We start from the raw sequence: 19,350 nt of genomic DNA on the forward strand, positions 1-19,350 counted from the left end.
AATCTTTTGTTCTTACAGGAATTAGGAGATATTGCTTTAGATCATTACCATCATCGCCTGAGGTATATGTTGACCGAAATGTTGATGCTTTGATTTAATTAATGTGAAGTATGATCATCTGGGTGTGTAGTCTTGAGAAAGACTGTTAGTTGGTGGTAACTGACATTTCGACAACCTGAACGGAAGTCATCTTCAGAGTTTAGTTCTAATTTATGCTCATAATTTTTATAGGGGGAGAAAAATTGAAAGACTTGTGAGTTAGTCTTGCTCTGACTTTCATCAATCCGAAAAGTCGTTTCAAAGTATCATTAAGATTTAATAGTTAAACTTCATGACTCTATTTTTTCCAACTGCATTTTTAATTGCCCTAATTCACTATGACGTCACATCAAAACAATCTTCAGCAATCTATTGTTTAAACGCAAAGGATCTTGGTCGTTGGATGGGGTCAAATCAACGCAAATTCACCGAAGATTGTCCTAAAACCCGTATCAATCCACAAAGAGAAGTAGAATAACTAGCAAACGCTCAGAATATTTTTGAGTACATATTAACACATATTATATCTGAAAACCAGGCCATTTTAGATTAAACTGTTTCGCTAGGAGCAAATTTTGTTGAATTTTCTATTGGATTTGGCGATTCTATCCCCCACATAAACAAGTCGTGATGTCATAGTGAATTAGGTCAATTGTCTTTTTAAATAGAAAACTATGCTTCCGCTCCTGGTATTATGACGTCCTTGTGGGAAAACATCTCGAGATGAAACAGCAACAACTAGTACACAAGCATTTTCATTTATGGAAGAAGAAACAGAGGCTGAAAACAATTGCAAGTGAACTGGTAAGATTATCAAAAACTTTACGTAAGAAAACAGATAAAAAATTCTAAAAATCACTTGTTGTCAAAACTGGTTGTTGTCTTTGATTGAAAATGCAGGGACGGATCCAAGAATTTGTTCAGGGAGGGGGGAAGCGCACATAGTTAACCAAGGGAGGGGTGCACCCCTTTAGAATCAAAGGGGAAAACATAATTATGTATTGGTTAAATCTTTGAAGTAGGGGCACGAAGTCGAACCAGGGAGGGGTGTGCACCCTTGCACCCCTCCCCTGAATCCACCACTGGAATGGTTGTAAAGAGTGATGTTTTGGGAAAAAAACTGTAATGTTTTTATGGACTTGTCTAAAGCGTTTTTCCATTTCAAAGGGTGATCGACAACTGTATTCCAAGTACTGGGGGAAATGGAGAAACCAACTTGTTCGTAAACGAGTGTCTGAGCTCATGATGAAGCACGAAGAAAAGAAACTGCTATCAGAGGTACTGGGATACTATGTTGCAACCACACTTTTTTAAAATACATTGTGCAGGGATCAGTGGCAGATCTGAGAATTTTAAAGAGGGTTCCGAATGTATGCATGCAAAAAGCTGGTGCTATCGGCTTCACAAAGAGGGGTTCCAATTTTAATGTACTGTGAGTAAAGAACATGATTGGCTTCACAAGATCTCACAATAGGGGGTTCCATGGAACCAATGGAATCACCTGACAATTTTAACCCTTTCACCACTCGTGGCCCCTTTAGAGGCCACTAGAAAAATATACCCACAACACTCATGGCTTCTTTAGTGGCCATATCATTAGCATACAAGTTTTACTCCAAAACGACACCATATTTGTATTTGGGGGTCTAGCAAGGGTTCGAGTAAAAAAATAACATTATTTTACTTCCTTTATTCCAAAATGTATTCTTTTTTGTGATAATTTAGTTTTAAGTAAACATATGCAATTTGGGTGAAAGTACCAAATTAGCTGGTGTACAGGGTGCATTAAGAAAAAAAACGAGTGGTGGTGAAAGGGTTAAAAAGCTTAATGTTCCTCTGGCTCGATAGAATGAGAAATCACTCCCAAGTGGTAGATTAAAATGCCAGATATAATTGAAGTCTTAAACCTCTTTTTTGTGGAGAGAGAAGTACAGATCAAATTGAACTATACTAGCCATCATTGTATTAGTTTTCAGTCATAATTTGGTCCTAGTCCTAGAATAGAAATGTAAATTGACAGAATGCATTTGATTTTTTAAGGTTTTTGGTGCATGGTATAAGCTTACCATGATAAGACGAAGACTTCTGATGGAATGGAACATCGCAGTGGTTGAGAAATGGTTTAGAAAGTGGATGCAGAAGTACAACGAGTCTTAGGTTAAACAGTACTATCACACATATGTAGGCTGGGACTTATCAGCATCCATATTAGAGTGCATACCATATATATCTGTGATAAACGTTAATTAACAAAATCGTACAAATTAGTGCAAAGTTTTGCAAACCTGCAATTGTTAGATCTTGTGCCTGAGATCAGTAATATATTTCTATGATTTTTTTATCAGATATGATTTAAACTGTAGATATAGAATCATATTATAATTTTACAGATGACAGAATTAACAAATATTTTGTATTACTATTTTTATCCATTTTCATTTTGTAAATCGATTTTTTTAAATCAAAGTATGCCATTGTACATTAAAAAAATATTAAAGATTGTATATCTTTTTGTTTTAAGTACGTTTGAAAGCATTTATTTCTAAAGATCCAATCTTGGAGTCTCAGTCAAATCCAATTAGTGGTCTATCATCAATGCTGCGCTTTGATTGGATGCGCTACTACACCTTTTGCTGTTCATTAACCGCAAAGGAATATTCATTAAATCAAAGAAGCATTGTCATTAGAGCGAACAGGCATACAATAAGGCGAACGGAGTCTCAAGAGTGCGATGGATAGCATGGGTGGCATTCGCGGCTAACGCGTCGTCTTTCACCGCTGTGAGTGCAACGGGTCGGGTCGCTGGTTCGAGCCCTGCGGTCGCCACATGTGAATTGAGTTTGTTTGATGCATTGTTCTCTCCTATGCTATGAGGGTTTTCTCCGGGTTCTCCGGTTTCCATAAAAATCAACATGTGAGTTGAGCGTCGTGTGCATAGAATATTAAATGTAGTGGTAGTGCATGTGAGCAGTGTCCCCAATTAGTGTGAAAAAGTGCTAGAACGACTAGACTTAAATAAAGTGATTTATTTATTAATTTATTTTGGAACATTCATTAAGAAATTTAGCATTGAATTTGACAGGCAATCATGAATATGTTTGCGTGAGTTCATTAACATTTTCGAACTTTCATTAACGTTTTGGTGCAGACAATAAACCACAAAACACATTCAATACAGTCACTGTTTTGGACATTTATTTACGCAATACAAAATAAGTATATTGTGCTTTTACAATTGTAGATTTTCAAATACAATAAAGTGAATTTATCCTCGAATGTGTTCTCTATTTAAACGTGGACGATATGTTTGCATGTAGTTGTTAATTACTTAATGAACCCACGCAAACATATTCATGATCGTCAAATTCAATGCTAAATTTCTTGATGAACGTTCCATCGCATTGAGACTCCGTTCGCCTTAGTGTATGCCTGTTCGCTCTAATGACAATGCTTCTTCGCTTCAATGAATATTCCTTTGCGGTTAATGAACAGCAAAAGGTGTACTAGGCTATATACGTTATAGCCTACTAGTAGCGAAAAGTACCAGCTTTGAAAACAAAAACATTAAATTTACTTTAATTCAAAACTTGTTTGTATTTATATATCAGACCGACAAGTTGGATTTGATTAAAACAATAAGTCCTCTTGCTGTAATAGCTTACAGTGTGCGAGTCACTAGCCCATTTGGGTATGAGGACTAATAATTGCTAAATAGCCTTTGGCACAGGTCACATGACCATACTACTCACCCACCCTCTCCTCCCTTAATCAAGCCGTTGTGACAAAATGAACACCAGTTAGGGTGGCATGACAACACTAAAATCGTGCATAGGAGACTACAGTGCCCAATCGTATTAAGGAAGCACTATCCGACAGATAAATCCTTATCCAGTTGATAAGTTGATGCTTTTATCCAATAGATTTATCTGTCGGATAGTTCTATCCACACTTCATACAACCGGGCCCTGTTGAACAAAGAAATGATGCTCTAGGGAATGACGTGGTATGTAATTGTGTAATAATAGTATAGCAATAGTAATAATAATAGTGGAAACCTTCATTAAGAAGACACAGAGCAAGGTCCCATAGATGTTCACTTCACAGATGTACCACTGCATAAATATATTTAAAGTTATCTTAGTTATTTTTCTATAGTTGATAGAAAAGCTAGCAATCCTGTTCTTTTGTTGTCATCTTTAGACTTAGTTTCTGGCTGCCACGTTCCTCCCAGGCTCTTTAGCTTATTAATACGTACTTTATTTCTCCATTTTCTCTTTGCTGATGCTGACAACGAGCTATAATTCTCTGGTAATTCTGTTTGAAGCCCAGAGGCAGGAGTAGTTGGTGCCCCTTCTCTACCTTCTATCCTCTTTTTCTTCTCTTTCTGACGAATTATTTTCTCACTTCCATCGTAAACTGTAGTCTTTTTACAAACCAAACACAATATATTAATGGTGCTTTTCTTTTTTCGTCGTGGAGAGCAATTCTTTGAATTATTCTGTAATTTTTTAGCGTCTTTTTTCTTGTTCTTTGATGAAATTTTCTTAGAGATTCTTGTCTTCGAGTTCAAACCATCAAACAAACTTCCACAATATTGACAGATTTTTTGCAAAAACGACGAACATTTGTCGTCTCGTTGTAGCTGTTGATATTTAGAAAAGTAATATCTCGATAATTCAGGCGCAATTTTAGCGTAATTGAGTCCTATGGCCCATAAAAACTGCGAACGTCTATTTTCTTCTGATATTTTAGACGCCATCTTGTGGAATTTTTTCCCGAATGTCCGCTGAATGTTCGTAAAACTTTTCGTAAGAAAGTCGGCATCGTCTCGTTTACCGTGTTTCCGGTTTGCGAACGTAAGACGAATGCCCTAAATTTGTATTATTAAATCTCAACAAAATCTCCAAGATTTTTAAGATAAATTCGATAGCTTACGATTATATTTAAGAAGCGTTTAATAAGCTAAATAACATTATCTTTATTAAAAGAAAATTTATAGCAGATTGACCAAAAAGAAGCCGAAAAGATTCCGACGGCTAGCCGAGATTTGGAAAACAGGAAATTCCAGCGGCGATGGTCAATACACATGCGTAGTAGGTATTAATTTTGGACAAGTAAATCGGCGGGAAGGAAGATGGCGGCGAACCTGAGCAAAGCTAAGGTTATGGGTTCGTGTATTAATGGGCATCTAAACAAGAACGACACTGCGATGTCGGATTCAGGCTCAAATCCAGATAAAGTTGTCATTCTAGATGCCGGAGCACAGTATGGGAAGGTATGTAGTCTTTCTCTTCTTATCTAAAACTCATTGTATCTTCATGCCTACGGCGAACTACAAACACTCTTCTCAAAAAAATTATAAGCTATAAAAAAATTTCTGTTTTTCTCAGTGTCTTATTCACTTGCTTGATTACCTGTTAAGTTTCTGGTATCTTAACTCAGTTGTTTGTATTATCAACTGGCTATTAAAGAAATCGTTTTGTGAATTTGTAGTATTATAATTTTTCTATCTACGAGATACGAAAAATACCTATAAGAATTTAACAAATTTAAATAACGTGATTTCAATTGATTGCTTCTCAATTTTGTCCAATGTATTACAGAAGTTATAGTATTTAACCTTATTCTTTTAAATGTTTTTTAGTTCTTAGTAATAGGATATCTGGTTGACTCTCGCTCGATCGTTGATCGCTGATTTATAGTACAAAATATCTAAGCTTAATGTTTAAATTTTCATGTTGGAGAAGAATTTGAATATTTCCTCTTCCACGTGCTTGCACTGGACAAACAAAAATAACGAAAAAATAAACTTATGTGTCCTGATGAGAGTGTAGCTAATGTCGTTATTATTTTGGTAGGCTATATGTATATAATATGTATGGCTATACTTATTATACCAAATAAATGTAGCTAAGAAAAATTGGCAAATTTACATCATAATGAGACACATTGCTGAATCTATATTACTATTGAAATAACAACCTCCCTTTCTTTTGTTTTTGTTTTTAATTAATTTAGTTTATAATCTCAATTCCTATGGTCTACGTTCTTTCTCAGTTGCTGCTCCGCTGCTCTGGAACTCTCTACCTTCTTCAATTAGAGATATTTCCAGTTTATCTTTACTTAAATCTAAACTCAAGACTCATTTATTTAATTTAGCTTTTTCTTTATAACCATATTATCTATCTTATTTATTTATTCCTTTAACGTATGTTACTAAGCGCTTAGAACAGACTTGTATAAGCGCTATAAAAGTCATATATTATTATTATTATTATTGTTGTTGTTGTTGTTTTCTAATGAGTTTGACATAATGTAAAATCCCAGTTACAAGCTACCCTAGGCCTATATGCATTATTAATGCAGCCATGGCCTGGCCCTGCAAGGATTCCCAAGAGAGTCAAAAGAAAAAAAATTGTGGCAGCCATTGTGGTGCCATTAACAATGGATACTAATGAGAAATCTTTTGTTAAATGGCACCAACATGGCCGAGATGACGTAATATGCTATCCAAGAATATGTATTATTAAGGGGTTTCGATGAGCTTATAGCAATGTTAGTTTATTTTGCTTATAACCAAGGCAAAAAAGAGAAACAAAACAATTAATGATAATAATGGTAGTTTCTTACTACACCCGGCTAGCTCAGTTGGTAAGAGCGTCAGTTGGTTTTAAAATAGGGGACATAAAAGAACCTGTTGAATTATTCTTATAAGAGTAGGGATTGTCTCCCGGTTCAACAGCCTATCCCAATCTGGAGGCATAATACTAATCTACTAAGAATACACACTCATGATTGTAAGCTGCACGGCTGCCAACAGTGCCTTAATATGCATCCCGTAAAGTACTCCACTGGTCATGAATGTAAAGCGCATTGAGATATTTGAAATGCGTTATAAGAAACTCCCATTATAAGACACTTTTTTTTTCCTCACTATTTACTGATATTATTTTATTGTTATTCTTCAAAGGTTATTGATCGTAGAGTAAGAGAGTTGTGCATTGAATCAGAAATGTTGCCACTAGACACCTCTATATTTACTATGCAAGAAAAAGGTTACAAGTAAGTTTCAATATAACCTTACAATAGAGGCTTTCCACCATCACATGCCAGCACCCATAATACAGCTTGGACTGCCTATGGTGGAATGGCAGAACAATAAAATCCCTTTACTCTTGGGAATTGAATTCTTTCTCATGTAAAATGATTGTATTTTTCCTGTCTTCTAACATGGCTGCCGTCACGTGATGGTGCAAAGCCTCCATATATTATGCTTTTAACCTATTGGGAATCAAGGGTGGTGTAGTGGTAGTGCACTCTCCTCTCACCTCTGGCATCTCGGGGTCGATTCTTGGACTCGGCATCATGTGTAGAGTTACTTTGAACTCTCCCTTGATTTGAGAATTTTTTCATGTCCAATTTTCCTCCCTTTGAAAATTCAGTACTAAATTCTGCAAGTTAGATCAGCCCATCAGCCCAGAGGTTGTTTCAGGGTTCAATCTGTGAGTTAGCCATGCCCTGACTTAGATCAGCCCAGAGATTGTTTCAGGGTTCAATCTGCGAGTTAGCCATGCCCTGACTTAGATCAGCCCAGAGATTGTTTCAGGGTTCAATCTGTGAGTTAGCCGTGCCCTGACTTAGATCAGCCCAGAGGTTGTTTCAGGGTTCAATCTGTGAGTTTTGCCAAGCCCTGACTTAGATCAGCCCAGAGGTTGTTTCAAGGAAGAATGGTCAAATCACATCATATATTATCCATGTAAAATAGTATTAGATAACAGTCTTTTATTTTGTTGATATTTCTTCCAGAGCAATAATAATATCAGGCGGCCCAGGAAGTGTGTATGCTGAAGACGCTCCAAAATATGACCCTGCTATTTTTACTCTTGGGATCCCTGTGTTAGGAATATGCTACGGAATGCAGGTATTGTACAATAAATTTGTGCTTCAGTCTATTGTCCATCGCTGTGTAGCTTGGTTTCCTTTCCTTTGACAGGGCTTAGAATAGCAACCCGTCAAAAATGCATACTTCACAAGCGAATTGACTGACTTGTATTTCTTCCTAGATGAGAATATGTGGACCTTATTCCCAAGCACTATAACTTATCTATATTTCTATATCTTCATGTATTTCATAAGTGCTATACGGTCCACATATTCTCATCTTTGCTTCATAATTACCATGACCTAACATCTATTTCACCCTGGCCTGCTCTCAGTCTGACCTCTAGCTCAGCTGGTAGAGCATCGGTTGTACAATTATAAAGGTCTTGGGTTTGATTCTCAGCGAGGTCGGAAATTAATTTTTCCGAATTTAATTCCAAGGGCTTTTGCCCTAGAATAACCTCGTTCCCAAGCACTATAACTTATCTATATTTCTTTATCTTCACGTATTTCTTCCTAGATGTTAAACAAAGAGTTTGGAGGAACAGTTGTTAAAAAAGATGAAAGAGAAGATGGTGTATTCAAGATCACTGTGAAGCCATCATGCCCCCTCTTCAAGGGACTTGATGCAGACCAAGAGGTTCTACTTACACATGGAGACTCGATTGATAAAGTAGCTAATGGTTTAAAAGTAACTGCTAAATCTGGAAACATCGTTGCTGGTTAGTGTATTATCTTTATCGGGCCGATAAAGCCACCTGATGTGTACTTGAAGTCTCATATGAGACTTGGTAGCTCAGTGGTTAGAGCATGGCACCAGAATCACCAGGGCACTGGTTCAAATCCCATTCAAGACTCTGAGTCTTTCAATTTGCAGCTGCATAAGTTGCTTCACATACTGCGAGGATCAGTTCAATTTGAAACAATACGAGCGCAGTACAAATATATATTTCATATATGTTCTCATACACATACTATTATCTTTATGCTGCCTTGTGTTTACCAGAATAGACCTACAGACTAAAATAGTTTAGAATTTTCCTTTCAAAATGTTATTTAAATATTGTTAAGAAATCAAGAAATTGTTTGAAAAAATTGCACACAGTTAGGATTCAGACTTTCCATCAACTATGAATACTCTGAATAATAATCTTATATGCGTACTGATGATGAAAGTTGCTATATTCTCTGAACATTTTAAAGTAATGTTTAATAAACAAGCAGGAGTGTTTTATCGGGTATAAAACATGTGACGTAGCCGAGTGGTTTTAGACCCGATAAAACACGATCTGTGAGTTTATTAAACGGCTTAAAAAACTCATGATGTAAGTTCTCATAATGTACCAAATTCTTTACGAAATGAACCAAGTTTGATAGAGAAAATCCAAGTTAAAGTTTATGCAAATGAAGACAAATCTATATCAGATATAAAACCTCCTTCATGGTCATGATTTATATTGTGTTTCCTTCATGAATTATTAATGCGCTTTTTAAATAGCATTTAGACTTGCATGTTTTGTCTTTAAATCTCTAGGTTTTGAATTTAGAGTACACTAATGTGTAAGCACAAAAGACTACCATTTTTTTAACCTTGTTATTGTGTTCTCGTAGGAATTGAACATGAGTCAAAGAAACTTTATGGAGTTCAGTTTCATCCGGAAGTAGATTTAACTTTAGAAGGAGCAACCATTTTCAAAAATTTTCTTTATGGGGTAAGAGTATAATAGTTAAATAATAATAAGTATATGTAATAGGACTCCATGGTGAGGAAAATTCCAAGGACTGACAAAATTGGATAAGGCCATAGGCCGAGTCCAATTTGGCAGTCAGAGGAATTTTTCAAGTCTAATTATTTCTTGATTGGGGAGCATGATATCCCCCTACCTATTAATAATGTACAGTTTTCTTTCTGTGTATTCATTCAGATGCATATTTTCATTTTGATCTAGATTGCTGGTCTTTGTGGTACATACACTGTTGAGAGTAGGCTACAGTCCTGTCTTAGAGAGATTAAGCAGACAGTAGGCAACAATAAAATATTGGTAAGAACAATATGATTAATCTTCTGAGTTTCTTTCGGCTAGTCACAATACTCCGTTTTACGGTTTCATTCAGTGACCACGAATAATAGTTCCTAACGGAGACTGGAGTTTCCGCGCATAGCCAAACTACAGTTTATCATGCATAGTAACTTGCCTTGGCTTGGAACTATTATTCGTGGTCACTGAATGGAACTGTAATTAGATCTTATTAACCGAGTGGGAGGTCTGTACTGGATAATCTTGACTGAGGTCTGTACTCAACCGAGGTCAAGATTATCCCGTACAGACCAACCAAGCTCGGTTCATAAGAGTTTTATTATATGACCATTTTTCATTGAAAAGGACAAAATGTTTTCTCCGTAAGATTAATCTGCGATCGGACCGGTTAATAATGGAGAATCTAGACCAGTCCGTGATGCAATCTATCCAATCAGATTGCTTGATTTGCTTAGAGTGTCCATGCTCTAAGATTCACGGTCATATAATATAATGGAGTATTGATAGATTATTTCTATACTTACTTTCCTGATGATATATATTTACAGGCATTGTTGAGTGGTGGTGTAGATTCAACAGTATGTGCTGCTCTGCTTCATAAGGTAATTAGATATACATGTAAAATAACACAAAAAATGTGATTCATCCTGTGAAACCAGGAACTAGTCACTTACACGGGTGGTGTGCGCTTCTAATGCAGTCGTCTCTCACCAATGTGACCCGAGTTTGAGCCCAGTGGTGCTCGGTTTCGTATGTGAGTAGAGTTGTTTCTTGGTTCTTTCCTGTGCTTCGAGGGTTTTTCTCCAGGTTCTCCAGTTTTCCTCCCTCTGCAAAAATCAACTTCTAAATTCCAATTCGATCTTGGGCTTTCACCTAGCATGGTTCTGAGGGTTACATTCATGATTGTCCCACTCTGTGATTACAGCCAAAATGGGTAGATTTTTTTAACATGATAAATCAATGTTTGAACTATATTTTGTTGTACATTTTTGAAGCACCCAGCCCTATTGTTGGTATTAGACTTATTCCAACAGCCTCCTTGTTGGCAAAGTTTGTTGGGCACTGGTCTGTTTTGCATGTGGTTGTCGGCTAAAGCCCAGTGGCTGGACCAGCACACAGGGCTTTAAAAATATCTGAGTAGAAGGTGCTCCCTTTGCCCTAAAATATCTGCAAATTCTTAAGCTGCCGATAGACGCTGCAATTTTTCTCACGCTGGCTACGCAATTTCCCATTTTTTTTGCAGTGAAAAATTGCAATGTCTACTATATCAAAAAGGTTTGAAATGAACTTCTGGGTAAAAATCAGTATTAAATCCTGATTGGCTAGTCTGAATAGGATTATTGCATTGCGAGTAATAGATGGGTGATAGACGCTGCAATTTTCAGTTTTTACAATTTTACGGCAGGCAATTCTGAAAAGGTTGCAGAGAAAAGTTCAAACTTTTTGATTTTCTGCAACAACTTTTGCGTTGCGAGACATCGTTGCTGTCAAAGTTGCGGGGCATGATACACGCTGAGATTGTGTCTCGCACTGGCAATGCAATGGAAAATTTGAGATTGCATTGTCAGCGTGAAAAAAGGTTGCAGCGTGTATCAATAGCTTTAGACTTTAAATTACATTTATCCTCATTAAAGCAAAGAGGGCAACAGATTTTCAAGTTGTGTCTGTCAATTAACACCCTCTAAATAAATAAATTATCATTATGGATATTTTTTTAGGCTCTGGGTGTAGATAAGGTGGTTGCTGTACATATAGACAATGGATTCATGAGAAAGCAAGAAAGCCAGCAAGTACAAGAATCTCTTAAATGTCTTGGCTTGAAGCTCAAAGGTACAGAACTGATAGATTGTACTATTAGCTTGTAGTCGGGTAGATAAATAGCCAAATCTAAAGACCCTTGCATTTTGAGGTCAAAGCAACTAAATCTGGAGGACAAAACAAAAGCATACTCCACTCATTGAATACTGTGCTCAAAAATGGCCCTACATGTATTCCATCCTCTATCTATAGTATCGTATGTACATGTTGCAATGTCACTTTTTTTTTTTCAGTTGTAAATGCTGCGATAGAGTTCTACAATGCATCTACTGTGATATCAGGAAGAAAAGACCAACCTGCTGTCAAGAAACAGCTCACAAAGACACTCAACCTGACCATCAATCCTGAAGAGAAAAGAAAAATCATTGGAGACACTTTTATGAAGGTGAGAGTAGGTCTGGGTGTAACTCTTGAGCACAGGGAGCCCAATTTAGATAAAATAGTTAAACAAGGAAGAATGCAAGAAACTCATTTGATGATTAACCTTCTTATTGGTTGTCAGGTGGCAGATGATGTTGTTAAAGAATTAAAGCTAGATACCAGCACAACATTCCTTGCCCAAGGTAAAGTAGTTGTTGTAATGGCAATAACGTTAGTACTTTCACTGTGTTGTTCCCTTATTTTATCTCCCTTATTTTCACATCTAAAAAAATCATTGAGTAGAACTCTTAGGAATCGCATTAAATAGTAAAAATTCACCAAAATTGTATTTCATTGATGATTATATATTAAACAGAATATTACATGGCCGCTTGAGGATACAGATTTTATCTTCTCGTGTGGAGAATATCTTACTCGTTTGCTGTTCTCACTCGTAAGATATAATCTTAACACTTGAAGATAAATTCTTTATCTCCAAGTAGACCTGTAATATCCTCTATTTACACTACTCTCATCTTCTAAATGTATGTGTATAGTTTAGAGACAGTTTGAGTTAGTTTAGAGACAGTTTGAGTTAGTTTAGAGACAGTTTGAGTTAGGTTAGAGACAGTTTGAGTTAGTTTAGAGATAGTTTGAGTTAGTTTAGAGACAGTTTGAGTTAGTTTAGAGACAGTTTGAGTTAGTTTAGAGACAGTTTGAGTTAGTTTAGAGACAGTTTGAGTTAGTTTAGAGATAGTTTGAGTTAGTTTAGAGACAGTTTGAGTTAGTTTAGAGACAGTTTGAGTTTAAAACTGTCAGTGTGTCTTTCTATAGGAACACTTCGACCGGACTTGATTGAAAGTGCATCTCACTTAGCCAGCTCCAAGGCTTGTGCCATCAAGACACATCACAATGATACAGAAATAGTACGAATCCTAAGAGAATCGGTAAGTCAAAATTTAGTGTTACGTATAGTGTTCGGCTTGACCTGTTGCAGCCAATAGAAGGGAAGAGTTGCTGAAGTTAATCAAAAGTGAAAACTATGAATGTTTCCTTGGTCCCGAAAAATGTGTTTAATTTATTGATGCATATTCTTGTCTATATTTGTTTAGGGTCGTGTAGTTGAACCACTCAAAGATTTCCACAAAGATGAAGTTCGGCAGTTGGGTATAGAACTTGGTTTACCTCAAAGTATAGTACAAAGACATCCATTTCCAGGTAGGACAAAGAACAAACTATACTGAAACATCCTAACAGAAAATAAAACTATCAAAAACCATGAGTATCTTTGACTTTGCTGAATTCTTCCTTTTGTTGTTTCATTGTTTCCCTGTCTTTCCTTGTCTTTCCTTTTATTTCCAGCCCTTCCCATTCTTTTTCCCATTCTATTTCATTTCCCTTCCATTCCTTTCTTTCCATTTCTCATTTCCTGTTTCCCTTCTATTTATTTCCTGTGGCTTTCCTTCCTCGCCCTCTTCCTTGCTTTTTCCTTTTCCTATGCCTTCCTTTCTCTTTCCATTTCTCTTCTTTTTCTATTATTTTTTCGTCCACTGTGTATCAAAATTTTGAGAGCCAACCATAATTAAAAGAACAAGAGACCATGAATGAAATAATTTCCTACCATCAGAGTTCGTGCTACTCCTTAAACCTCTTGAAAACTCCTTGAATTTAATTCACGTTTTCAAGGGCACTTGGAAAGCTCTTGAATTTTACGATTTTAGCGAAGCTCCTTGAAAACTCCTTGGATTTTTGCTTTGATCATTACTTGCATGTTTCCGAAATAGATCTAGTCAGAAAGATCGGAAAATCTGAAAGTCGGCTATGTGCAACCACCGTGTAAAACCTTGGCATAGTTAGCTAAACATACTCCTTGAAAATTCATTTTTGAGTCCTTGTATACTCCTCGAATAGTCCTTGAATTTTAAGTGGTTACCTCAGCACGAATCCTGTACCATTCTTTTAACTATTTAACTCATCTGTTGTCTTGTCTTAGGTCCTGGCTTAGCCATCCGTGTGATATGTGGAGAAGAACCATACCAAGGCAATGATTTCGCAGAAACAAACATTGTACTTGGACAAATAGTGGACTTTGCAGCTGCTGTGTTGAAGGTATGCAACCCTGTACTCTGATTAGGGACCTTAAGCTGCAGGACGGCAACGTGGGCGACAATGTCGGCGAAATTGAGGCGCTTCAACCTTCTATAGTATTATTATTTCGTGTTTAACTAGTATTTTACTCAATAAGAATCCCCGTTTTAGAGTGAAATGACGTCTTTTAGGAACGCTTTTCTTATAACGAAAATCAGCAAAGATAAGCTTTTGGCGTAGCCGTAAAAATAGGACATTACTTTCAGCATAAGACGGCAATGATGCATAGTATTTCGTACATTGCAACGAGTATCTATTGAATAGCACAATTAGTGCTATTGTATGGTTGCCGTCGTCGTCGTCGTCGTTGCCGTCCTGCAGCTTAAGGTCCCTAATAATATGATGAGCGACGGCATTGTCAAAAACAAGTCGAAAGAGGAATCTCAAAAGACTCAAATCTTTTCAAATTCTTGAAGCATAGAGCAGTTTTCGTATGTATGACTACATAAAAAGCTCAGTGCTGGGCGTGCCGTTCCGTGACCTTGCTGCTTTCTTGAATTTTATTGACTGATTTTTTCACGCGCAATGTGATTGTTCTGACAGTGCCGTGACATTGGCGTGACCGTGTCCGCGCCATTTTTACTTGCCATGTTCCGGGTATTTGATTGGATGGAGAGTAAATTTTCGCGCAATGTGATTGGTTTGGCGTATAACTTAGTGTGTCACGCCCGTGTTCGAGCCGCGAGCTTTTCACAGTGATGTAAAAACTGCTCTACTATATTATTCAGTCTTGTTTATTACCAGGGTTCGTGCTACTCCTTAAAAACCTTGAAAAGTCCTTGAATTGAAAACACGTTTTTAAGGGCGCTTGAAAAGCCCTTGAAAATAGGGGAAAACGTCAAAACTCCTGGAATACTCCTTGAATTTAATACAAACTTAATGTTATTTCTAACTTACCTTTTAAAAGAAATAACGATTAAAATTGATTGAAGAGTTTCTGGTTGCTTGTTAGTGGTTGGTTGCGTGTCATGCTCGTTTTTTGTCTAAGCTAGTGGCCCCGGCTGAATTAGCTGCACTTTAACATTGAATCAATGTTTAAACCACGTTCTAATCCAAAAAACTTTGTGCCTTGAAAATCGAATTTTTGTGCTTGAAAAGTGCTTAAAAAGTCCTTTAATTTTGTAACGAGAATGTAGCACGAACTCTGTATTATGTTACTATCAACAGCCGCATTCCCTTCTTCGTCGCGTCAAGAACAGCACCACAGAAGAGGAACGCGATGTCTTGATGCAAATCACTAGCAAGTTCAAAATCATCGCAACCTTGTTACCCATCAAGTCAGTGGGTGTCCAGGGAGATGGCCGAACATATAGCTATGTAGTGGCTCTGTCCAGTAATGATCATCCCGACTGGCCGTCACTCATGTTTATGGCTAGAATCATCCCTAAAGTTTGTCATAATATTAACAGGTTGGTGGTTGACATTTTATTTATAGATTCCTTGCATTGATTTCGTAGAGGAATTGTTCTGGTGGACAAAACATTAGGTCGTCATTCCCGGAACAATTTCTCTCAGAACTCAGTGCAAGGGGTCGAAGAGCTGGCAAAAAATATAGAATAATTTGACATTTAGGAAAGACCGGTGGAAAGAAAAAAAGGGTGATTATGTAATGCGAATGTTAAACCTGTGACGTAGTCAAGAGGACGTTGGGTACCTTTGATCCGCCTTCCCATTAACAGTTTATTTGCAACTTGGGGGGAGGGGAGGGATGGTATTTTTAGGTTAGTGGTCCCCCCTGAAATCACGGATTTTCCCACTGTTTTATCGTGAAGAAGTAATCATGATTACGTAAATACCTAATTACACAGTCTAGGTCCAGTGGTCAGGGCTTATTTTCCTTTGACCAAAAAATTAGCGTTGTCAGAGTTGGATGTAAATTTGAATTAACAGAAGTCATCGCAACCCGGCTAGCTCAGTTGGTAAAAGCGTCGGTCTGTTGTGCGGGAGGTCGGACCAACACTCAGGGTCTTAAAGTAACTGAGGAGAAGGTGCTGCCTTTGTAATCATATCTGCAAATGGTTAGACCTTCAAGTGGCTCGGATGACCACGTTAATGGCGGTCCCGTCCCTAATTAACTAGAGACGTTAAAAGAGGACCACGAGTTCATCAGTTGAATTACTGTCAAGTGTTATCCTCTTTAAACAAAGTTAATTTATTTAATTATTTTAGTCATTACGAGAAAAATACAAGATTTTTTTCCTCAAGGAAATTGATGCAAATAATATACTCACAAATAAATCCCGTCTTTATTGTTCTTCACAGAATATGTTATGCGTTTGGAAAGAGAATCAAATATCAGATACAAGATATCACACCAACTTACCTATCGCTAGGCGTTTTGAGCCAACTACGTCAGTGTGATCACGTGGCACATTCAGTTCTCAGTGAAAATGGTAGGTAACCAAGCCTTGTTATGACGTCGTGTAGTTGCGTCATATGTTGTATTATGTTATTGGTCCAATCCATTCTCAGGAAACGAGGCAGACACACTAGTGAAACGTTTGCGCATGTGGTCTTCTCTTTTCCGAGATATAAACATTTGAAATATCAATATGCAAAAGAGATGACATAAATTCAAGAATGCGTTACATTTTACAAGTGAAATAACCTAAAAGTGTACAAAGCCATATCTTTCAGTTTAAGATGATTTGCAAATGAAAAAAACAGAGTACTTTCCACAACAGCATTTTTGCATAACAAATTAGTCTTGAATTTACGTCATCTCATTTGCATATTGATATTTCAAATGTTTATATCTCGGAAAAGAGAAGACCAAATACAAAAATACTGCAACCATACTACTAAACTGGTCAAATACAAGCGATTTTGAAAGAAAAAGAAATTCCTTGATATACACTTTAATTCATGCGCAAACTTTTATACTCAGTTCCGTGGTTACGTCATAGATGCCGTTGTATTATTGTCTGCTTAATTCATTCCATTTATTTTAGGCTGTCTGCTGAATATTAGTCAGATGCCAATAGTCTCGATACCAGTTCACTTCGACCGAGACCCGATCGACCACATTCCTTCTTGTCAGCGGTCTATGGTCATTAGGACTTTTATTACTAATGATTTTATGACGGGTATTCCTGCTACTCCAGGGCAACACCTTCCACTAGAGGTACGTTACAGTGATATTGTGTGTGCGCGTGCTGTGTGCAGTTATAAAGCACGCGGGGGTTGGCACACGAGAGAAGTGTCAGGAGAAGCACGACGTGTAGCGGATAACTCCACACAACACAGCAAGCAAGTTTTTTATTTCTTTTATAATATACAAATTACATGAATGACGAAACTGAAAGTGCGCGAACGTGCTGTGTGCTCTCATAAAGCACGCCCTCCCAACCACTCAGTACGCGAAATTTAGGGCAGTTATTTTATAATTCCCCTCTCTGAACAAAATCTAACATGCCAAAAACCATTTATGTGAGTTTGCCAAGCCCTGACTTAGATTAGCCCAGAGGCTGTTTGAGGTTCCAAAGAATTGACGTTTTTAATCAAATTTGAAAGTAACCGTTCATTGAATCTGACAATTTTTTTACGAAACTTATAAAATCTTCCATTCTAGGTCGTTCAGGAAATGGTAGCCAAGATTGGCAAAGTCCAGGGTGTGTCACGTGTTCTCTACGATCTAACCGCAAAGCCTCCTGGGACAACTGAGTGGGAATAGCGAATGAACTCTTGATGAATCAAAGAGATTCATCAACGGAGATCGACGGGACTAGAATATAGTGACAAATTTTATCACAAATCTACATTTCCATTTTTAAGATAATTCTTGCAGAAATTATCATCGTCATATCATCGCTTTTTCCAAGTGCAAAGAAAGATTGTAATAGCCTCGTAGCGAAAAGGACTGTGGGAGTAAATTCAGGGTATCATGATGGCGAAGCTTTGATATAACCCCCCTATTCAATCCCACAATCCTATGCTCTACGAGGTCATTACAATATTTCTTTGGACTTCGAAGAGGTGCCTTCAAGGCGCGGACACACGGTGCAACATTACGCTGAAGTAGGATAGTTTTCAACTTCAGCAACGTTGCGTGCAACAAATTGCGTCGTGTGTCATGGCTTGCAACATCAATTGCATGCAACATTGCGAGCCTCTTTCACAGCCCCGCAACGACGTATTGTTTTTAAGAAAAATAATCTTACATATTATTATTGATTCCTGTGTATTTTAAGGCTAGCATTTTGTTTTGCGACTTATAGAGTGCATCCTATATATCCGTGAAAAAGTAAACTAACAAAACTGTACAAATTAGCGCAAAGTTTTGTAAGCCTACAGTTAACTGGGGTCTATCGAACTTACTAATTTGTGCAGATTTGTAGATTTTCTTACAAAGTTTTTCACAAATATATGGTATGAACTCCGATCGAACAAAGGACTTGGTGAGATTGTATTCAGGGCAATCTTTAGGAATGCTTTTTTTCTAAAAGGCCTTTGCCATTCCTCTGCTCAGAGTGAGGGGTTTTAATGAAGTATGTTTTGTAGCAATTTTCGATAAAAATTTGTAGTTAACTAAAAGCAATTGAGTTAGATCTCGATTGATTATAAAATTCCTAAGATTCAAATCAGTCCTTTGATCGATTATTTTCCCGCCAAAAAGCCCTGGGGTCCATCACATGATATTTATAGAACCCCAAGAGTAGTTTAAGATTGAGTTGTAATTAGAATATTTGAATAAAGTTCGTACAAGCTAGCTCTTTATCCTGACTATATTTATTATAATATCTCCGTTTATTTCAGTTTATACCTGAGATTTCGCGCCTCAGTCTCGATCAGCGCGTAGCAACGAAAAGAGTGGTAAACGATCGAAGCCTAAGGGAGGGTTAGTCGGCCCCTATACCGTAAATGATTAACCCCTCGCTTTGATCAGCAAATCCGAAATGACGCGTGCGACGCTGGCGGGTAATGACCCACAGCCATATTCCTTTCCATGTGGGACGACGCGCTTAAAATTTCCCTCACACTTTGTTAATATTAATTTATTCATTTCGTAATGATACCAAAGCCATTCCGGCATGCGTAGTCCAGCCCAGTCACATTCAGCAAGCAT

General features: G+C 37.3%; 3 protein-coding genes across 3 annotated transcripts in view; 2 read left to right on the forward strand and 1 right to left on the reverse strand.

The window, feature by feature from the left end:
- The window catches only part of LOC116289246 (uncharacterized), a 39,843-nt gene extending 37,623 nt beyond the window's left edge, over positions 1–2,220 (forward strand). The window contains exons 45-48 of the mRNA XM_089029338.1: positions 19–62; positions 708–843; positions 1,207–1,317; positions 2,080–2,220. Of these exons, the coding sequence (XP_088885464.1) occupies positions 19–62; positions 708–843; positions 1,207–1,317; positions 2,080–2,196 (408 nt within the window). The 3' untranslated portion in view covers positions 2,197–2,220. The remainder of the gene's footprint in view (positions 1–18; positions 63–707; positions 844–1,206; positions 1,318–2,079) is intronic.
- On the reverse strand, positions 1,440–4,802 carry LOC116289235 (uncharacterized). Its single transcript, XM_031696125.2, has one exon. The coding sequence runs from the start codon at positions 4,796–4,798 to the stop codon at positions 4,181–4,183; it is 618 nt and encodes a 205-aa protein (XP_031551985.1). The 5' UTR covers positions 4,799–4,802; the 3' UTR covers positions 1,440–4,180.
- A 357-nt stretch (positions 4,803–5,159) lies between these two features.
- LOC116289257 (GMP synthase [glutamine-hydrolyzing]) lies at positions 5,160–19,001 on the forward strand. Its single transcript, XM_031696152.2, has 17 exons — positions 5,160–5,314; positions 7,010–7,101; positions 7,846–7,960; positions 8,441–8,642; positions 9,532–9,632; positions 9,870–9,962; positions 10,508–10,561; positions 11,678–11,789; positions 12,011–12,162; positions 12,280–12,340; positions 12,972–13,084; positions 13,250–13,355; positions 14,131–14,246; positions 15,453–15,694; positions 16,548–16,678; positions 17,237–17,409; positions 17,857–19,001. The coding sequence occupies exons 1-17, from the start codon at positions 5,174–5,176 to the stop codon at positions 17,956–17,958; spliced, it is 2,106 nt and encodes a 701-aa protein (XP_031552012.1). The 5' UTR covers positions 5,160–5,173; the 3' UTR covers positions 17,959–19,001.
- Positions 19,002–19,350: the final 349 nt, after the last annotated feature.

The sequence above is a fragment of the Actinia tenebrosa genome, unplaced genomic scaffold, assembly GCF_029948245.1.
Source record: "Actinia tenebrosa isolate PJP-AT-01 unplaced genomic scaffold, QUT_ActTen_1.0 PGA_scaffold14__42_contigs__length_11649687, whole genome shotgun sequence".
Lineage (NCBI taxonomy): Eukaryota > Metazoa > Cnidaria > Anthozoa > Actiniaria > Actiniidae > Actinia > Actinia tenebrosa.